The sequence below is a fragment of the Trichoderma asperellum genome, chromosome 3 (genome assembly GCF_020647865.1).
Source record: "Trichoderma asperellum chromosome 3, complete sequence".
Classification (NCBI taxonomy): Eukaryota; Fungi; Ascomycota; class Sordariomycetes; order Hypocreales; family Hypocreaceae; genus Trichoderma; species Trichoderma asperellum.
Window position 1 is genome coordinate 252,653 of NC_089417.1, and position 20,222 is coordinate 272,874.

Sequence of the window (20,222 nt, forward strand, 5' to 3'; positions counted from 1 at the left end):
AGAAATATGCTAAAAATAGGTCGGTATAAGAAGAGAATGACTTGCACACAAGCCAGTATCCAACGGTCAGTCTCCTATTCCATCACAGGGCACCTAATCCATCTAGTAATGGCCGTGTTAGCAAACATGAAGTTCGTTGGAGCGTTTGCCTCCTTGTAAATGAAATTCCGCTGCTGTAGAACATTAGGATGCGGTCAAAGTATAACCTATTACTTTATTTTGTTCTAACGCAAACTCCACAGTTGACTCATCTGTGCTAAGCGGCGTCTAATATGTTGCAATCATCGCACAGAATATCAACGCTTATAGCCTTCTTATGCCACGCGGGTATTCAGATTTCTCCAAGTAAAATACAAATTCAACATTGTATGAATACGCCTACATGTATCCGTATATAGGGTTATATAGGGCTATATATGTCTATGCATGTCTATAATCGTGTCTCGATTCACTGCTATTTTCCTTGATGCCACATATACCCTTGCGGCTCCTAAGTATCTGATACGCAAATTTAACCAACGGTATCAACTACTTGACTGAAATAATCACTTTGCGATGCTTATTTCTTCAATTTCTTCAATTTCTTCAATTTCTTCCATGTCTTCCATGTCTTCCACGTCTTCCATGTCTTCAAACAAATCGTACAACATAGAGATGTCGGTGGCTTATATATTCCTGACAGATATACTGCAAAAAAAAAAAAAAAAAACTGTCCGGCAATGCGCTTCTAAGGCCCTCCCAAAAGCTGGAGCTGCATCGCGGCATATGCCCAAGCCTAGTGCTTTTGGGAAATCAAACGCAACGACAAGCTGGACAAGTGCACCCGGAAAGGCAACAAGTGCAAAGACGAGATGAAGGAATGTACCTATGAGAAGGTGGCGGACTGCGCCAAAAAGTATTCCAAGTGCATTCAGAAGGGGGAATTATGCTAGGGCCAAATAGGCACTCTCCAGGAGATGGGCCAAGGGGTTGTCGTATCGGAAGGGACTGAGTTTGGCAAGAGACGAGTCGTCTGTCGGATACTTCAAGATGATATCAAATTAGGAAAAGAAAGGGGAGCGGCTTTGTCTCCTTAACCGGGACGTGGAGAAATATAGACCAAGAGCGTACACCTATATAATATATATACATGCATCGAGGTTCTGTCATGACGACTTTGAGACAAAATAATGAATAAATGACAGGTATCCAGGCTCGTGTATTCGTAACTGCATTTACTCCGTGTATATAGAGTAGTATTCTAGAATATTTTGTTGCGCCCTGCTCCTCTATGCCGTAATGCGGACGCCATCAAAGCTCCCGCTCCCTCCTCTCAAATTTTTTTTGTTGCAAATGCCAATCATCCCATATTTACATTCTATCTTTTTCTGCTTCTCTCTTTTTCTTTAGACCTCGCTGACTGCCTCTTTCAGGTCCTTGACGTTGATGGTCTCTGCTGCCTTTCCAGGATGGCGAGTACCCTTGTCCTTGACCTTCTTCTCCTTCTTCGCGGGAGGAGGGTAGGCCTTCAGGGCAATCTCCTGCCATTCTTTTGACGCTGCGAACTCGGCGTTGATCGGGGCTAGGAGCTCGTTTAATGATTTCGTGACTGCCGCCTTCAGCAGCTGTGGTGATAGCTGGATGTCATTGGTAAGCATCTGGGCATCATATGGAAAGGGTGACGAGCCAGTCAAATTGGCCATTAAAAAAAAAAAAAAAAAAGAACATACCACATCATTTCTGTAGTCCTCGTGCATCTGCTGAATGGTTGAGTAAACCAAGGGCTCCAGGCCGTCTCTCTCGCGCTCAACGACAAACTTTCGCTCTCCCTTCAAGGCTGCTGCCGGCAGAAGGACGTATTCGACAAAAGCCAAGACACCGTTTTCCTCAACAACCTTGGGGGTGGCCACAGCCTTGCGAATCTTCTTGGAGACGGCGTCCGGGGAATCCAGCAGATCGATTTTGCTGTCTGTATTTTATGAATCAGCGCAAAGTCTTCCTGGAACAGATTTATAGTATGGAATTGCTCTTACCTTCGTCACTGGAGCTCATCTTGGCGCCCTTGAGACCAGGCACCATGGGGTTCATAAGATGCGCACGCTGGAACGTGGTGGGTTAGCCAAGTGGCGACATGAAGATGCAGGATTGGCGGTCGGGGGTTCTTGTTACCTCCTTGTATCCGAGCTTGGGCAGCCATTCCTTGGCAGCAATGAAGAGCTTACGCTGGTCAAGGCCTCCGAACTGCGCATCGACGTCCAGGTACTGCTCGTCCAAGACCTGGAGAATGGGGTAGAGCAGGCCAGACAGCGGCGCATTGTCGGTCTGCTTGACAACCTCGGCACCGGCCCTCTTGGCGTCGTGCTCTGAGATGACGGACGACAGCTTGTAGACGTCCATGATGTACTCGGGGCTCTTCTGGTACGAGCTGCCCTGCACAAACTTGAGCTTCTCGGTGGACACGCCGACGGCCTTGAAGATGGCGGTGATGACATAGCGGTAGTACTCGACGCGCAGCTCGACCAGCTCGATGGGGGCCTTCAGGTTGTCGAGGAAGCCGTGGATATCGGCGAGCAGGATGGTGACATGGCAGCCGGCGGCCAAGTACTGGGCGATTTTGATGGCGGGGACGAAGTAGCCGCAGTGAGGCCGGCCCGTGGTAGCGGTGCCTGGTCATTGTCAGTGTCTTGCGCGTTTGGAGAGACGAGGCCATATCGTCATCGTCGTCGTCGTCGACATCGACATACCCCAGTAGATCTTGGGATGGCGGCCCTCGGCTAGGATTTTCTCGATGATTTCAGGGTTGAGGATCTCGGTCAGGTTCTCGCTGATGAGCGCGAGCTTCTCGGATGCGTCTGCGGCCGCCATTGTGGTTCGCTGGTTTATTCAGTCACAACCCAATAAAGAAAGAAAAAGAAGAAAGAGAAGAAGAAAAAGCGTTGAAATCTCCCTGGTGCTGGGGACGATGCGATGCGATGCGATGCGATGCGATATCGATGTGATGTGATGCGCTGCGATTTCAATCCGATACGGATGGGGGGGCAATAATTAGTGCCTAGATTGGACTTTTTTCGGGCTTATCAATGCCAGTGGCGTTAGGCGCTGCCGAGGGGCGTTACAAGGCATATGTACTCGGTAGCGCCCACTGTTTAGCACGCAAAGGCGCCTGAGGGATCGCTTACGTGAGACTGACGGCGGAACAACAATCTTCCATTTGCAATGCGACTCTGATTCTCTATGACTCAGAGTTGATTGGAGGGGCTGATTCGGCGATTTATCGGACTTGGAGGGGCATGATGCCTGTGCCTGTAAGTAAGACATGGACTCGAGAAAAGCTAAACACCGCCAGTTGTCTCAACTCATATCATAGACCTGTAATCAGTTAGTTGAGCTCATTATTCATCTCTTTTGTATAACAATCCGCAAGATTTTCAAAAAATAGTATTCATATAATAACAAGGCTTGCAAATAAAGCTCCTTTATAGCAAGCAACTGCTACCCTATAATCAAGAGAGAGAGGGGGAGAAGTACTTACTTGCTGTTTAGCTATAGGATTTCTTATAAAGGAACTGGCAATAACTAAATATATATATTATAGTTTATCTGGGATTTTTATAGCCAATATATACCCCATAATTGACGTAATTATCCCAAAGTAATTTAATATTGGTTTAGATAGCTATATACCCTTTTAACCAAGATATAAAATCCTTTCACACGCAGCTTATCACATCACGGCTTCTACTAAGCCTATCCTCAAGATTCCTTAGAGATGCAGATACCCCTGTTCTGCAGTAGCTGCTACCGTGGATACCTGTACATAGGTAGTATGCTCCATCGACGTCTACCAGGTACAGAGCAGTAAGCATAACGCATCGTCAATCTTGTCATCTTCAAGACCCTGCATCCCGCGGCATCCGAGCTTTACAGATTCTTATCTGCATAGAGGATATGAGATTCTATAAAAGACAGATGACATCACCTTTTGTTTCGCAAACTAGCCTTTTCGGTGCTTTAGTTAATGGCCCTGGTTGGCCTGAATGGAGCGCCCATGCTTGCTCTTATATACATGGAAGAGAATTTGCCATATCAAGGCTAGCAATTCCTCGGATCGAAGGATTTTCTTAACCTAGTGTTGATGTGGAAAAAAAAAGATTGCCTTGGCACGCTCCCGTCTCACTAATACGGGCGGATATTTAGCTGCGGGTATGTATGCATGTAAGATGCCGTTACGCTGTGGAGCTTATCAGATGGCATCCCATGTCGCTTACACGCCCAATTATTTCGTCTTTTTTATACGTCTAAAACACTCTGTTGCTCTGTCTTGAGCTATGAATAATATTTACCCAACAATTTGTCTGATTTGCCAGGCTAAATTGTCAAATTGGACAGTAAACCGAACGAATTGAAGAGAGTGATACACCTTTACCACGCATTTGCCAACGAATCACTATGCAGTTATCAAGAGTATACAACGCGAAGAATATGTCGATCTAGCACCATAATCAGATTCTTCTAAGCCTTTGCAAGGAGCGTTGCGCCAGTACAAAGGAGAATACGTACGCGACCATACTACAATCATCTGCTGTATTACGCAAAACGAAGCAGCCATTTATCTCCGATACAAGGCATTATATCACAAGCCGGGAATGGAGCAAGCAAGATAGGAAACCATACAATATCCCGTTTTGTTCTCTATAAACTGTGAACGTCTGCGTTTTGGATATGACGAAAGCATATAGGCGCGTTTCATACTGCAACCGAAACCAGCATGCGGTTGTCGCAGCTATAACTCACTATATGCAACGGCTCGATCCATATGCGATAATTACGTGGATGAGAAGGCGGTCTAGGCATATGTGCCCGTGATATATGGTCACACAGACAGGCCTTTTGGATATAATGAACATGAGGTAACAGAGGTTGTTGCTAAAGTTCAACTTCACTAAACAATCTCTCGGTTTCAGGCAAGTCTACCAGCACATGATTTCCTATACCTAACAATATTCACCGTAGCCAATCACCTATAAGTTGAATTGAAACCTCTTTATTTTCTAGTAATAGACAATAGAGTACAAATAGACAATATTACAGAAAATTCAAAGTAAAACCAAGGCGGAGTATCAATCTCTTATCCTATCCGTACATGAACCATGAAAAAAAAAAGCCGCTCCAAAATACCCCATTGAAAGAAACGAACCTCCAACGAACAAAGGTTAAAAAACAAAAAAAAAAAAAAAAAAAAGTCATAGGACAAATGAAATACTTGAAGCGATTGTGTTTACTTTCTCTTTCCATCTCCATTCACCTTGGTCTCCGTCATCATAGCGTTCTGAGCAGCGTTGAGTCGTCCAAACTGCCACTCGGGCAGAGTAATCCCAGTCTGCTCATTGATGGTGCTCATCAGAGGTGGAAGCATCTGATAGACATTGCGCATCGTGTCAGTGGCGTCCGAACCGCTGCCTTGGTTGCCAGTGTTCCAAACGCTAATCTTGGGCTCCAATCCACGGATAGCATTGGCATTGGCGTTGGCCAGGTCGACAAGCACGCCATCCTTGATCATCATGTACTGGAGAAGGCCAGCCGGGCCGCCGAAAGCAACCGAGAGCTTGCTGTATGCCTCAGCCATGGCGTTGATACCTTCAGCTTCCTTGAGCTGGCGGACAAGGCCAGCCTCTGCCTCGGCACGAATCTTGTAAGCTTCGGCGTCTGCAGCCCTCTGGTTAGCCTCTTGGCTTGCTTCTGCAGCGACGCGAGTCTTGTATGCGTCTGCGTCGGCCTTCTTCTGGCCGGCGTCCAGGTCAGCCTCTGCCTTGGCCCGAGTCTTGTACGCTTCCGTATCTGCAGCTCTCTGGCTGGCCTCCTGGTTAGCCTTGGCCTGGGCAGCGATCTGGTAGGCAGCGGCATCTGTGGCATTTTCGCTGGCTTCCTTCTCGGCCTTGGCTCGAGCGGCGGTTTCGTAGGCAGCGGCGTCGGCAGCCTGCTGCTTGGATTCGCGAACAATGGTTGCCTTGACTACATCCTGAGCACGGAGACGCTCCATCTCAGCAGCCGCGCGCTTGAGCTGGACTTCACGCTTGAGATCTTCATCCTTGGATTCAAGAGTGCGCTGAGCAGTGACTCGAGCGATGTCAACGTCTCGAGTAAGGGCGGCCTGACGGGTATGTAGCTGTGCTTCGGCCTGAGCTCGCTCGATATCTCGCTCCGTCTTCTGGACCGCTGTCTCGGCATTGATCTTTGCAATTTCACGGTCTTGCTCGCCCTTTCTCTGGGCCTCACCAACGTTACCGCGGAGCTGAGCCTCGGCCACGTCGATACGGGCTTGGTTGGTGGCGCCTTCGTGGGCTTTGCGTGACAGTGACTCGAAGTAGATGGAGTTTGGTGCATCCTTGAGCTCCTTGACGTTGGAATTGTAAATCTTGAGGCCAAACTGCTGGAGTTCGCTTTGGATGTTGCGGAAGATGCGTCGCTTGAAGACCTCACGCTCGGTGAAGATTTCCTCCATAGTCATGCCAGACACGAGCACACGCGTTTCGCCCTCAATGATGCCCTTGACGATGTTTTCAACATGGTTTCGATCCGCAACATCGCTATTGCTATTGTTGGAGCGAGCCAGCAGCATAGCGTACTTGACGAGGGCATCTCCTGAGTCTTCTCGGTGGCCAGCTGACCCATCGTTCTCTTCGCCGTCTTGCAGGCCCACGTCTGCTGCGGTACGCCCCTTGATGTTTGCTCCTCGCTGGTTCACGTCTGGTCCGACTGTGAAGACGACGGGGAGAGAGAATTGGAGTTTCTCCTTTGTCATTGCCTGGAGATCCATGGCATAGTCGTGGGGTTGAACGCTGAAGCGGGTATATCGCTGGAAGGGCCATACCCAAGCAGCCTTTGTGATTCTGACGGTACGAATACCCATGCCAGTGATGGCGAGGTATTCGTCCGGAGCAGAGATCTTGTACGACATGATGGAAGACTTTCTTGATGGTGTGGTGGTGATGGGAAGTTTGGGTCTCTGCCCAGAAGGACTGGCACAGCAAAGGAAAACAAGCAGCGAAGTAAGGCAGGGGTATAGAGAGTAATGAAAAGGCAAATGCGATGTATATATATGTGTTTGTATATATATGTATTATATATATGTATAATTGAACAGCTCGTGACTGGGCGTTTGCTGTAAGTGCGTGGCTGAAATTGGCTTCCGAGTATTATATGCAGAGTTCCGCATAGCAAATATACAGAATCACGCGCCCATTTATACCTAACATCCATCTACGCATGCCAAGTCAGAGGGAATTAGAAGCACAAATAAGCCCAATAGAGAGCCCAGATTGTCATTGCCTCGCATTTGCGCCTTGCAGCCATTGGCCTATAATGCAGGGCTGTTCTGTTAGCTCCGACATCTCCTCGGTCGGCCATAGGCGGCATGGTATAAAACGCGACTCTCCAAGCGGTGGTGGCGCAGCGCCAGCCGTTCTAGAAGCTTTCCCGCAGACGGCAAAGATGCTACGGCGAATGCTACAAGCAGTAAAAGCCAGGACTTGGCAGTGAGGCGAGGTCCCAAATCGCACTTATTCAAGGGGTGAGCCCAATTTCGAGTAACTGCCGGGATGGCGCTTCTCAGCCGCACAACCTAACGCTCTGGCGTGGGCAGACTCGGCATTCCGCTGTTCCTGCGATGGCCGCGGCTGGTCATTTGACCGCTGCTTATACTGGGGATTTCGAATAATATGGCGCGGATGAAATCTATCGCGGAATTGGTTGCTGGATGCTGGTTGCTGTATGAGGGCTTTTTAACCGCCGTTCCGTAAGATGCGTCTGCGCCATATTCCCGCCAACACACACTCGATCGAGGTGAGCCTCGCCCTGGCCTAGACAAACATGGGCCGCAGGAACAGGACATTACAACGTATCAAATAGCGCAACATGGGCTCATGTAGCAACAACACAGCCATTGCGCTTTTCCGTGTACATGTATGCGCCAACGCTAACGGCGATCCGCCGCCGAAGCTCGACTGCCCCGTATTATTGCCGTCATAAATCCAAATGAATGGCCGGATCGTGCCTATAAGGAAAACCTTCAGCTTGGCCACATGATGCATATGAGGAGGAGAGGAAAGCTTAGAGGCGTTGCTCCATAATGGATGTGCGCCTCGTCTCGTCTCTGATCAACCGCGTCCCCACAGGTGGTTGATCTTTGCTTGTCCAGACTGACTACATACCTGTTTCAGCCTGCCGTCTATTCGTCTAAACAGCCACCATTGGGTGCTCCGCCTCAGACGTCCACATGTAAAGCAGAAGCAGTGACCATAGCTAGATAGCTTCAGGCCTTCATGCTAAATATTTGCCTGCGGGAAAGAATAGTTAATTCTACTATTACTTTGGTCGTGCACGCCAGAGACATGCGTCTATTGTAGAAAGTCGCGAGAGCTGTCATCTCTATTTCCATGCTCATATGAACAAGGTAACAGTCGCTGCAAATTAATACGTAAAGATGTCTTCTAGCTGTATTTTCTAGCTTAATTCAATATAATTTGACACGAGAGATTGACACTCCGAGTATGAAACCAGACCAGGTTGTCATTTTGACTGGCGTACACTTGCATCCTGAACACTCGCTCGGGAGATTGGCCGAAGAACCGTTTTTGGTCCCGTAGGAATAAAACCAGTATACAACGATAATGCTGATGAGGCTACTATCAGAGCCCTGGTAAACCAGAACCGCTTCTAAATGGTAGGTTTCCCGGATGAAGCAGACCCTTCATAAGGCAACAGAAACATGATGATCAGCTGCTGTACGATTGGTAGTCGATTGCACTTCAAAACCCCTAAATACCGGCACAATATATGACATTATGTTTCTACCGGATACACTTGGAAGAGAGGACCAAAATGAAAACATCGCGGATCATTGAGAACTCTGTAAGGTCCTCGTCTTGATGCGCTGCTTCACCACACCATACAACTCAATAGATATAAGTCAGTCGAGATGCAATATAATAACGATAGGCCGATTTTTTCTGAATTTACATAGTACTGAAAGCTATCTTTCAGATAACATGTCTCATCCCACGATATTAGCCTCTAGTGGGCGAGACGCTGCCCTTGAAGCATATTGCCATCAAGTAGCGATGCATTGTTTTAAAGGTACATAGATCAGTCACTCACAGGTATATAAGCCGTTGGAGGAGCCTAGCAGTGCCAAGTTTCTTGGGTTTACTCGATTGAAGCATCAGATCTCTCCTATCCTAGGGCGTTAAGGCGCGGATCGCTGATGAGATCATGGTCATGGCTTGGTCCCTAGACCTCGACCAGCCGCAAAGTCAGTATGGGCCAAGGCGGGAGTGTTGAAGAAGGTAGCGACATGGAAGCATGACCTGAATATCTATGGAATATTGTAAAACATATTTCGTTTATATGATTATAGTGTCGCAATACATTGGCCCTGAATAATATTGTGGAAGTAATTCATTATATTTCATTGTATTATTATAATATTTCACACCTCATTTGCATTTCAGGCGACGTTCTAGACACACATCGCAGCGCCCTTTTCACTCTCGGCTGTCGCACTGACTTCAATGTGTGACTACATGTAATTTCCAACGTGCTTAGAAATGATTCCTATGAGGCCAACGGCAACCTTGATGCACACTAGTCAATCCAGCCATTCCACAATAACTGCTACATACTCGGAATACTCCCTCAACGACCATATCATTGCTTTCTTTGCAAAAAACATCTGCCACGCGCCCCGGATGTGACGTTCCAGCAAATGAGCCAACCGGAGGCTAGGCTGTTCCAATTGAAGTGCAGAGCGATACTCTGTCTATGCTGGTTCTCATGTTGAATCCGCTGTTTAGCTCGGACTCAAGTCACTTAAGCTCAAAGCTTTGATCTTTACATTAGTAGGAAGATTCTGGTTGCACCTGGCTTCCAGTGTGTTCTCTACGAATGACACAGGGGACGAAACTAGGAGCAAAGAATACATGTAGTATTATCTCATGAATATTAACGTAAGGTACGGAAAAGCGCCGGTTAGATTACGTAGTAAACATGGTAATAAGTCCTACAGGCACACCAAGATAGTCTCACGGTGATATTAATACAATATCCAGTACAGCTCACTGGCATGGCTCGAGCAGGATCTGTGAACAGTACAGCCGAAGAAGTGATGTTTGTCTTGCCTGCATACTTACCCCCGCTCATGAAAGCGCGGTAACCTTGCTCGTACTGGAATTCTCATAAATCTCTTGAGTGTTTTACTCCTCACTGTCGGTGTATTGTGGCTGTGCCCCCAGATAAAACTCGATGTGGTAGCTTGGCATATTGTTTTCGGGGAAGCACCCCGAGAACAAAGCGATGAGGCAGTGCTCACACGCCATTACGGTTAATATGGCCAACGAGTGGCTGAGTTTTAAAGATAAAAGTTGATATAAAGGTCGGCGACTGCCAGGGGGTCAATCTTCAGGACAACGCTGGAGTGGGAGCTTAGACAGGCCTGGAGAGAAGGATCATGTTTGTGCACTTGCACTAAATTCTCAGACACTTCACAGAAGGAGGAAGATGTGAAAAGACTAACGGCTCTGGCTCTTAACCTGGATTCTGTTCCCATCCTCAGCATGCGTCGTAGTGAGTAGTACACCATAATTGTGACATGTTAGAGAGACACTTTGCTGCTACATGTCCACAGTACCAAGACCATAACACCTACCTGTAGATACTATCATGCTCTAATTCTGAATAAGTACGAATATCGATCTCTTTACATGCATAATACATCAATGTTTGAATAAAAGGATGCCTTTGTCCAGAATCCGCAGAACCATCACACAAACCCCCATGGAATGCAAGCCACCAAAGCCGTCGTCCAAACTCGCCAACACACGTGTAAGTGCAGATGGCCAAACTGCAGCTACTAGTGCCATGCATCCTACGAAACTTGCATCAATGCAGCGCAAACTCAAAATGCTGGCTTGCATTCTTTTCATGCGACTCCCTTTCAATCAAAATCCTCCATTGGTCGCCGAGCGGTTCTCGCTATCTAGGCGAAGTTCTCTCTGTCACACTGCATGAGTTTGCCTGTTTGCTTTTAGTATTGCTGTTTGTTTTGTCACACCGCCAGTCTTGTGCAGTGTGAGAAGGCTGGGTTGCACGTAAGGGGGGGAAGATTGGATGGAGAGCGTGGCCATTCAGCGTCGCTGATGATTACTCACAACAATGACAAAGAGACATGTTGAGGAGTGCACGGAGTAGCGAGCAGCATACTTGATTGTATCGTGTATCTGTCTCACCTCACACGGCAATTACGACACGACCTGGAATACATTGCGTGCTGGTGGCAGACGCATCATGTAGGTTGAAATCACAACGCAAGGGAGTCGAGGCCGCATGAAGTGCTATTCAGTTAAGCAGTGTGATGTAGTATTTCCAAACGCCACCAGCACCATATGACGTGTGCTATTAATGGAGAGATTAGCCCGACTGTGGCTACTATTCTCTCAAGATAACTAGGATGTGGGTGCGAACCCAAGGACAGTCTCGGCCTCAAACCCGTTGACATTCCCCCGTAAAAAAACAGTAGAAGGATACACAATATAAAGAGAAGACAAAAAGAAGAGAAAAGAAAGAAAAAGCCAATCTAGATAGGGTAACACAGATGCATAAGAGAATTGAAGAAAGACATGAAAAGAAAGATAGAACCAAGATGTGAAGATAGCCGGTTAATGACAAAACAAGCCTTCAGACAAAATAAAGACAACCCATTTATATCACAATACCACGCTGGCTCCACCCTCCTCGGCCCTTCCAAGCCCAGAGTAATAGGAAGCACGCAACAATGACACAAAGACCTTCTGCCCAAAACGTAGCCGCATAGCAATGCTTTCCGTAGCAAACAGAGTCATCAGATCCACCCTTGTCGTCGCCAGGCTGCGACGGGTCAGCAGAAGAGCTTCTCGCCCCAGCCTCGTACACGGCCGAATAAACAAGGCCCCAAAAGGTAGATCCAAAAGCAGGCAGCATAGCAATGATGCCGAAATTTGTAGCAAAATTTTCCACGCCCCAGATAATTGTGACAATAAGTGGAGTAAGAGAGAAGACAGCTCCGTAGCCCGCTCCAACAAGACCAGAGACAATCCAGAATCGGTCAGCATGATTCTGAGCAGCACCGCTGGCAAGGAATAGGAGTCCGGCTGCAAGCAAGACTGCGAAAAAAAGCATAAAGACAACGCGAGAGATGGCAAAGCGCTTGATCGGAGACAAAGGGCGCGAAGGAGGGACTTGGATGTGCTGAGTCTCTGGTGCTGGAGCCAAGATGTCGGTCAAGGTGCCAATCGTGAGACGAGCAATGGTGCTAGTAACGCCAAAGATTGATACGTGAGTGGCAGCTGACGTCTTGTGGTTGACATCTTCAGTAATGGGAGGCGTTAGAGTGCCGATGACGGTGCCTAGGTTGTTGATGAAAGCCTCGCCAGGCCCAATCATTAGCAGAAAGGCCAGGGCAAATGGCCACATTGTGTGGTCGGATAAGAAGCGGCGCGTCTCGGCATTGAGAACCCAGTTCTTCTTCCATTGAGCGTCGTCGTCGACGTCCTCGGCATTGACATCGTCTTGGGCGGTGGCGGGGATTGCGCCGTAGCCTGCATTAGATCTTCGACTTTCAGATCGCGCAAGCAGAGAGCTTCCATCTAGAAGACCACTCTGCTCCAGCTCTTCAATGGCTTCCTCAATCAGGTCTTGCTCGTCGACAACCTTGAGGGTGAAGACGCCGACAATGCCAATGACGAACAACAGGACGGCAAGGAAAACGAAGAAGCGGAAGACGTCGACGTCGCCCCTGGACCCATCGGGATTCTTCTCGGCCAAGAAACGGCTGCCGAACTGGCTCAGCCACATGCCGCTGAGACCAAAGCCGGTGATGGGCATGGCCAGCGCCAGGCCTCGATATTTGCCCTTGCCGAAATTCTTGGCGCATGTCGACACCGAGCTGATGTACATGGCGCACGTGCCAGCTCCAATCATGATGAAGGCGAGCACCATGAGTGGGTACGACCACCCGTTCTCCGCGCCATGAGACTTGCCAAGCGTGTTGTATTCGTAGTCCAGCTTCTTGTAGATGCCCGCTGCGAGTCCGTAGCCTCCTCCGAACAAAAAGGCAGACAATAGAGCCAGCGGCGCAACGCCCATCCGATCGCAGACGTATCCCATCACCGATATGGGCAGGTACAGCGCCACGGAGCTGCCGATGGCGACGCCATTGACCTGGAACTGAGTGTAATGCAGTCGCGATAGGAACTTTGGCGCGTAGAGCGAGAAGACGACGATGGAGCCCGCGCAAAGGGCCGCAATTGTGGCGGAGACGAGCGAGATGAAGCGGACAATCTGCTTGGATCTCAGCTGGCGGCGGCGGGTCAGCGGGTCAGAGACGCTTGACGACAAGTCGCCTTCATCGTCGCTGGCGAGAAAGGAAGAGCGGTCGTCCTCGTCGAGAGCAGTAGGGGGCGTCGGGTAGATGAAGCGCTGCTGGTCAGAGGGCGACGCTGAGGTCGGCATGACGGGCGATTCGGAGAGATGGCTGCGCGACAAGCAGCAGGAGAAGAAGGAATTGGGCGAGGGTCGGTCGGGCTTGATGGAGTTGTTCAGTGGCTTCGCATGCTTGATTCGAGGTTGGTGATAAATACGGCAGAGAAACCAGAAGAAAAGGAGCGAGAAGAAGAAAAGGGGCTGGAAGAGACTGAAACGAAGAGGAACTGCGGAAGAGCAAGCATTGATGGGAAGAGAGAGTCACGAACGGGAGTGGAGCATGGATGGGCGGATGACACAAGTTGAGCTCTTATCGGCGGGATAGATAGGTACCGATAATGATAGCGTCAGCGACTGCAACCGCTGGAAAAGTCTGGGGAAATCCCGCGAATGGCCTCGGTCATCAGCGCTGTAGTGGCACGTCGCAGGCTCCGTAGCGGCGCCTGTGGTGGAGCCTCCAGGGGGGTCGCTTTAGGGGATCGACACTTGGAAGACGGGCCCTAGGGGAGATGGCTGGGGTCTTGTACCCTTCTGTGGATGCAGCGATGCAGCGAGGCATGGAGAAGATGCAAATTGCAGATCAGACAAAAACACCCATGCAAGACACGGTTGACGTCTATAAAAGAGGAGGCGATGGTAACTATCCAGATGCAGGACAAGCAAAAGAAAGAAAAGAAAGAAGCCATTTTCATCGCTACGCTAGCCTAAACATCGCCGATTTTGATTTCCCCCCTTTTTTTTTTCCAAAACCACCCAAACAAGGACTCCGTCGCACCGATATCCATCGCTACCTATGAAAGAAGAATAAAACAAGACACATCCCTCACATCACCCACATCAATCATATGCCTCCCACATATCCGTATCGCGCAATAAATACTACTGGGTTGGTTTGGCGCCCAGAATCCCTTCATCTCGTACTCTTTCAGCCAGCCGACTTCGACGTCACCATCCGGGCTGATCCAGCGCATTTTCCGGAAAGTTATCCAGCGAAATTCTCACCAAGCTCGTCACTTTTCTCGTGTCCCACGAAGCAGACATCCTCGGCGGTTCTATGTCTTCTCCCTGTGTCGCCGGTGGCGGGTTTTTGCACCTCTCCACCTCGCCATTTTCATCCCTGGTGGCCAGTCCGGGAAGATCCAGATTGTCATTGAAGGAAATCAGCAAGAAGCCTTGCCCCGTCGTGGCGATGAAAAAGTCCTTGTCCATGAAGATTCTGCGCCCGAAGCCATGGTCGGACATGTAGTCTTCAACCTCTATCTGCTGGCGCTGTATTGATTCACGAACCTTGTTGGTGTGAGGGCAACGAGTGGCGTCATCGCCGATGGGGACCGGTTGGAGCCACTCCAGGCCGTGAAAGTAACCTTGGCTAACGAGGTACTCGTCAAACCAACTAATGACAAGCTGGTCCTCCCATGCACACAAGTCAAAGTGCCTCGCCTGCGCGGGGTTCGGCCTCCGACGGCTCTCGTATTTGATATGAAGAAAAGTCTCGGTCAAGACGTTGAAGTGCACACAGAGCCAGTCGGTATATGGCTTGGAGATGTTTGGATGGTGTCCTCTATCCAGGACGAGCTGGACAATGCCAACCGCGTAGCCTCCGTAGTTGTCCATCTTCTGGACAGTGAGCGTCAGGCGCATTGCCGGGCACGAATACCGGGTTGTAGGATCACGGTGGTACTCTGGATGGGATATGGGTGACTCAAATCGTTTCACCGGCTTGCCACGTTCAAACTTGATGATGACGCCGACATGGATGAGAGGATCTACAATGCAAGGCAGTGGCACAACACACATGATTAGCTTAGCTCGAAGGAGTCTCAGAGAGTTGCTCGGTGGCGCTTACCGGGCTGCAAGGCTGAGTGCAGCCACGCTGCATAGATGATATCCGTGTCTGTCGGGTGAAACATGATGCCTGGTATGCCTCCCAAGTCGCTCTCCCAGCCATCTCGCCCGAAAAAGTGCTGTTCATGGTCAATGTCCAGCTCGTAGGCACTGTCGCTCCAACCCCACACAACGACATGGCCCTGCCTGGTGACAAACGCCACCGTGTCGCCCTGGGCGTAGCAATGGGCAAACTTGCCAGGGAGGACGACATTCTTGGACTGTCGAAACTGCAGGTGAAACACTGTTCTATAAAATGTGTCAGTGCAGGACGAGACAAGCAGACTGATAAGGAAACGGGGGAGAAAAGAACAAGAGCTGCAACTTACATGGTTTGCCCGTTATCAGTTGTTGTCTGGTGTCTACTCTGATGCTGAGGCATGCTTGTTGCCAGCACCACCAAGCTGTCCGTCACGGCCTGCAGCTGCAGTGGCCGTCCCGAGATGAAGTCCATGCCAAAGCTGAACCGCGATCTCTCCCGCGTGTACAGGTCATCAACGATAACGTGGCAGTTGTCCGGCTGCCACGCCAGCTTGCCGCTGCTGTAATTCACCGTCAGGGGCCCGAAGCCAAAGTTGACCTGGCGAAGATTGCCCAGCTGGCGACTTGGCGGCGGCGGCTCCGAGTTGGTGAAGATGTCGCTGCTCCAGCCCACGTCCCAGGCGACAAAGGCCCGCTTGACATAGAGCTTCCGCATGTACTGCTGTGCCGTGGCCCGAAACAGCTGGTTGCGATCCGGCACGTCGTTGTGGTAGAGCTCCAGCAGGCCCGGGAAGAAGCGGCTGCACAAGGCCGAGGCCACGGCGCCCTGCATCCAGGCCTCGCGCCAGTCCTTGCTCACCATGTAGCAGTTGAGCACATCCTGCAGATCCAGATGGGGGATGATGTAGGCGAAGACCTCGGGGGGCAGCTCGCTGAGGCCGGCGAAGCCGTCGAGGCTGACGGAGCCGTCGATGAAGCGGTTCCGGATATGAAGCAGGTCCCAGGATGAGAGGCTGTCGAGGAGCGCATCGAGCGACTCTCTTCTGCGCACCGGTCCCCGGTCTCGCCGCGGAGGGCGGCTACTTGGCATTTGCGACGGCCTCATGCGCTGCGCCAGAGTTGGAGGCAAGGGCAACGGTTGAGGCGAAGGCGACTGTGGCGGCGAGGGGATCCAGGAGCAGTGAGAAAATGAGAGAAACAAAAGAAAAGGAAGAAAAGGCGCACTGGATATGAGCGGCTGAAGCCTCGCTCGGCTGCCGTCGATAGAGCCCGTATGGAGTCCAGTACAGGGCGTATACAGCAGGTTAGTGCTCGTACGAGAGGCCAGTCCAGTCGGCAGTAGCGCAGAAGCTGGGGAACGAGACGCTAGAGAGCGGTAGAACGGGGTGTCACGTGCAGGCATGCATTTCGGTGAGTGAGCTTGGCTCTATTACTGTGCTGCATCGTCTTGTCAAGGGTCTTTCAAGACCAGGGGAAGTGTGTTTCTTTTAATACATACAAGCCGAATCGGTTGGCTCTTTGATATGCCTACTACTGTGCCATACCTGTAATAGATGGGTGCCTATTAGAGCTATCCGTTGGTAGGACTGGACACTTACACCACGACTCCACTACGTTGGACGAACATACACACGCCCCAGAAAAGAAGACAGCCAGACAAACAACCAAGCCACTGCGCGAGACGGTCCAAATCGAACCATGCCATGCACGAGGAAGAGGGGCAGCCATCACGGGCATTCACTTTAAAAATCGAAGACAAGACACCGAGCGGCAGCGAAAGGCGGCTGCAAGTCCACTGCAAGTCCACTGCATGCACATACATACAAATATGTGCTCTATAAGACTATATGTAGGCATAACGGGAACTGCACCTGAATGACACACGTGGTCCCACCCCAGTGGCTCGGTTCCATGCCAAGATCAGATAAGTCGCCGCCCTTGCGTCTAATGCCTGTCTCTCGCCGGGGAACCGACGGAGTACTCGGGGTATTACATACTGTAGGCGTATCTCAATCTCGCCGGCTGTCAGTCAAGTCTCCTATCCATCGTTTGTTCTCGATCGGCATTGCTGCCCTATCCCGGGGCCGTCGGCGCCTCGTCTTTGGGTCTCAGCGAGTTGGGTCCCTGTGCCTGGACAGCGGCCCGGGTTGATCGCCAGGACAGGCAAGTACTGTAATAGGGCTGCTGTAGTATGTATTTCACTCTTGTGCTAGCAGCCGTGGTTCAAGCAATTACTCGCGTGCATGCACATACACTAGCTACCACTCCATGCTATTGCGCTGTATGGTGCCATACCTTATTATTCCCCGGCTTGCGTTGCTATCCCGGCACACAGGCAGGGCTGCCTTATCATATACGATAGATTGGCTGTCAGTTAAATAGGTATCAGGCATACGATGTATTCGTTTTGCGGAGAGACATCTGATGACATTCACGTGTAGCTACGCCGCTGATCGAGGCCATGTGGAGTACGGGGTAGTCGGATAGCGAAGCCTGTGGAATACCTAATGAGAAGGCGCCGCTATGCAGGTCTGCATGCATCCCGGACTGGGGACGGCCGGCTTCTAAAAGTACGGGCATACAGTCAGATGCAAGTAGTACTAGTAGGTAATACGTTGGTTGCATCTCCTCGGTGAGTTGTATATAGGTAGTCTCACACGCCTTAGGATCAAATGCCATGTTTGATAATACACGCCGGCAGTAACAGCACCTCCATTTATGATCAAGACGTGTATGCGTATGAAGTAACTGCATATATAGTAATCTTTTAGCAAATAGTAATGTCAGAATTAGACCATGTAGTGTTCTATAATAAAGATTAAAAGATGAAAGCAAAAGTTAAAAGTACGAGGAAAGAAAAAAAAAAGTCATACGATTGATCCCCCACGTTCTCCTCCGCCATGCTAGCAGTAGTGCTTTTTTTGTTCTTACTCCAGGCCTACGCTTCGTGCCGATCCCGTCTGCCTGTAATACTCTTCCATGCCTTTCCACCAGCTCTTAATCCCTGCGACGTCCAGCCACTCCAGCTCCCAGGGGTCCTCAAACCACCACCCCTTCTCGCCAGCATCTCTCTTCCCATCGCTAGCATACTTCTTCAAGCTACCGCCGTCAAAACGGTGGTTCTTCACGCCGACGAGCAACACCGCGCTGCCTACTTTCGGTGTGAAACCGTCCGGGTCCAGAAATACTGTCAGATGCACCTGTTTCGCGGTCGAAGGGTCGGCGAGGCGTGCTGTTCGCTGCTTTCCCGGCGGCAGATGCGAGGGCTCCACGGGTGAAAGGGAGGCGACGATGGCGAGCACGTTGACAGACCAGTTCTGTGCATAAGGGAGATGCGGGATTAGGCGCAGGGTTGTGAGCTTGAGGGGAACCTGGTGGTTATGCCAGTCTTTAGGCAGCGCAATGGGCTGCTGCTGCTGCTGCTGCTGCAACTTGTCGGTGTTAATGTCGCCTACTGCCGCCACCATCTCCCTTGCATCTGATGATGGTGTCTTGGGCGTGGTGCTAGTGGTAGTAGCAGTGCTGTTACCAGAACCAACATTTCGAAGGGGAAATGTGCGTGCTTCGAATGCTTCGAATGCGCCCTCCAGGTCCTCATCGTCATCATCGTCGTCATCAGCCCCGTTGTCGTCATTGTCAAAGTCGCGGATTGAATGTTCCGGCAACTTGAAGCTGACTTTGGCTTTTCCGTGCTGCTGTACTTTGACCTGCATATCCGTAGGGGTTCTGGTAGGGGTTCTGGTAGGAGTTCTGGTAGGAGTCCTGACTGACGGTGACTCTGGCAGACCCGCGAATCTGACGACATTGCTGCTCTTTTGCGCAGACGCCTTGGGGGTAACGTGTGCCTCGTCTGGCGCTGCCCCCTGGACTCGGTCTTCCTCCTCTTCCATGACTGCTGCCCCTTTGGTGCTGGCATCATCCGTGGCATTGTTGCTCTTCTCATGGTTTCGCCACAATGCCATGTACGTCTCATTCCATCCAGCAGTCTCCAGCTCGTTCACAATCAGATATGCCATGGCCTTTGCACCCTCTTTGTCTCTCTCCTGTCTCCTCTCCTCATCATCGTCCTCGTCGTCTTCCCCTTCTTCTGCAAAGACGCCACCCCCATCTGGCTCTTCCAGCCGCATCAGGAAGTCCCCCACCCTGACGCAGCATCCCACGAATACATCCCTCTTCTCTACCAGGTAAAACATGTCGGGATGCAACAATGCCTGAATACACAGCTCCCCGTCTCCCAGCACCAATCGGATAGCATGCGTGTCGTCCTCATCCGGCGATGCAGCCGCCACAGGCATCACGTCGATGGCCTCGACCATGAAAATGGAGCCCGGGATGCAGCGGCGAGTCTGAAGCATGGCGCCGATAAGAGGCTGGAGCGTGAATGGCTCGTGGCCCGGCGCTGGCGTTATGGCGGCAGGATTGAGGCGAGCCATCGTTGCATGGGATTCGTCCTTGCGGGCATCTTTGCACGCTGGATGCTGGCCTGCTAGTTGCTGCCGCGACCTGCGAGCGTCATTCCCCAGGCCCCGTCCAGAGCAGGGTTTCCCGGCAACGGCCAATGAAGGCAGCACGAACCACGGCCAGGAGGGCGTGATGGCGGGCAACGAGGAAGCGTTGAGATGCGTTGAATCACAAGTGCGTGCATGAGAGGAGAGGCGCCAGCCTAGAGTGTCTTATGCATCTATTAGAGCTTGTTGTAAACCGGGGGCCGTGCTTCAGGCGCTAGAGCCGCTGTACCACGAGTGACGTCCCCCCATAAATATTGAAATAAACAGAAATGAACACTGCCCGTTGATCTCAAATATCTCGAGTCTCGCACTTGCTGTCTCTCATTTTCGCCCGCTGTTCGAATAAGAAAAAGAAAA

The 20,222-nt window shown here is 50.6% G+C and overlaps 5 protein-coding genes across 5 annotated transcripts; all 5 read right to left on the reverse strand.

The window, feature by feature from the left end:
* Positions 1-1,059: 1,059 nt before the first annotated feature.
* On the reverse strand, positions 1,060-3,276 carry TrAFT101_004676 (uncharacterized protein). The gene is made up of 5 exons (XM_024904057.2): positions 2,724-3,276; positions 2,149-2,645; positions 2,013-2,079; positions 1,710-1,948; positions 1,060-1,616 (listed from the first exon to the last, which is right to left on the reverse strand). The coding sequence occupies exons 1-5, from the start codon at positions 2,842-2,844 to the stop codon at positions 1,386-1,388; spliced, it is 1,155 nt and encodes a 384-aa protein (XP_024759949.2). The 5' UTR covers positions 2,845-3,276; the 3' UTR covers positions 1,060-1,385.
* Positions 3,277-5,201: 1,925 nt separating this feature from the next.
* On the reverse strand, positions 5,202-7,243 carry TrAFT101_004677 (uncharacterized protein). Its single transcript, XM_024908332.2, has one exon. The coding sequence runs from the start codon at positions 6,935-6,937 to the stop codon at positions 5,258-5,260; it is 1,680 nt and encodes a 559-aa protein (XP_024759948.2). The 5' UTR covers positions 6,938-7,243; the 3' UTR covers positions 5,202-5,257.
* A 4,108-nt stretch (positions 7,244-11,351) lies between these two features.
* Positions 11,352-13,838, reverse strand: MCH1 (Putative monocarboxylate transporter mch1). The gene has a single exon (XM_066127258.1). The coding sequence runs from the start codon at positions 13,519-13,521 to the stop codon at positions 11,734-11,736; it is 1,788 nt and encodes a 595-aa protein (XP_065983367.1). The 5' UTR covers positions 13,522-13,838; the 3' UTR covers positions 11,352-11,733.
* A 244-nt stretch (positions 13,839-14,082) lies between these two features.
* TrAFT101_012020 (uncharacterized protein) lies at positions 14,083-17,106 on the reverse strand. Its single transcript, XM_066129445.1, has 4 exons — positions 16,582-17,106; positions 15,705-16,510; positions 15,338-15,624; positions 14,083-15,257 (listed from the first exon to the last, which is right to left on the reverse strand). The coding sequence occupies exons 2-4, from the start codon at positions 16,460-16,462 to the stop codon at positions 14,437-14,439; spliced, it is 1,866 nt and encodes a 621-aa protein (XP_065983368.1). The 5' UTR covers positions 16,463-16,510; positions 16,582-17,106; the 3' UTR covers positions 14,083-14,436.
* A 912-nt stretch (positions 17,107-18,018) lies between these two features.
* TrAFT101_004679 (uncharacterized protein) lies at positions 18,019-20,101 on the reverse strand. The gene has a single exon (XM_024908329.2). It carries the CDS (start codon positions 19,788-19,790, stop codon positions 18,285-18,287), a length of 1,506 nt encoding a protein of 501 aa, XP_024759944.2. The 5' UTR covers positions 19,791-20,101; the 3' UTR covers positions 18,019-18,284.
* Between the last annotated feature and the right edge of the window lie 121 nt (positions 20,102-20,222).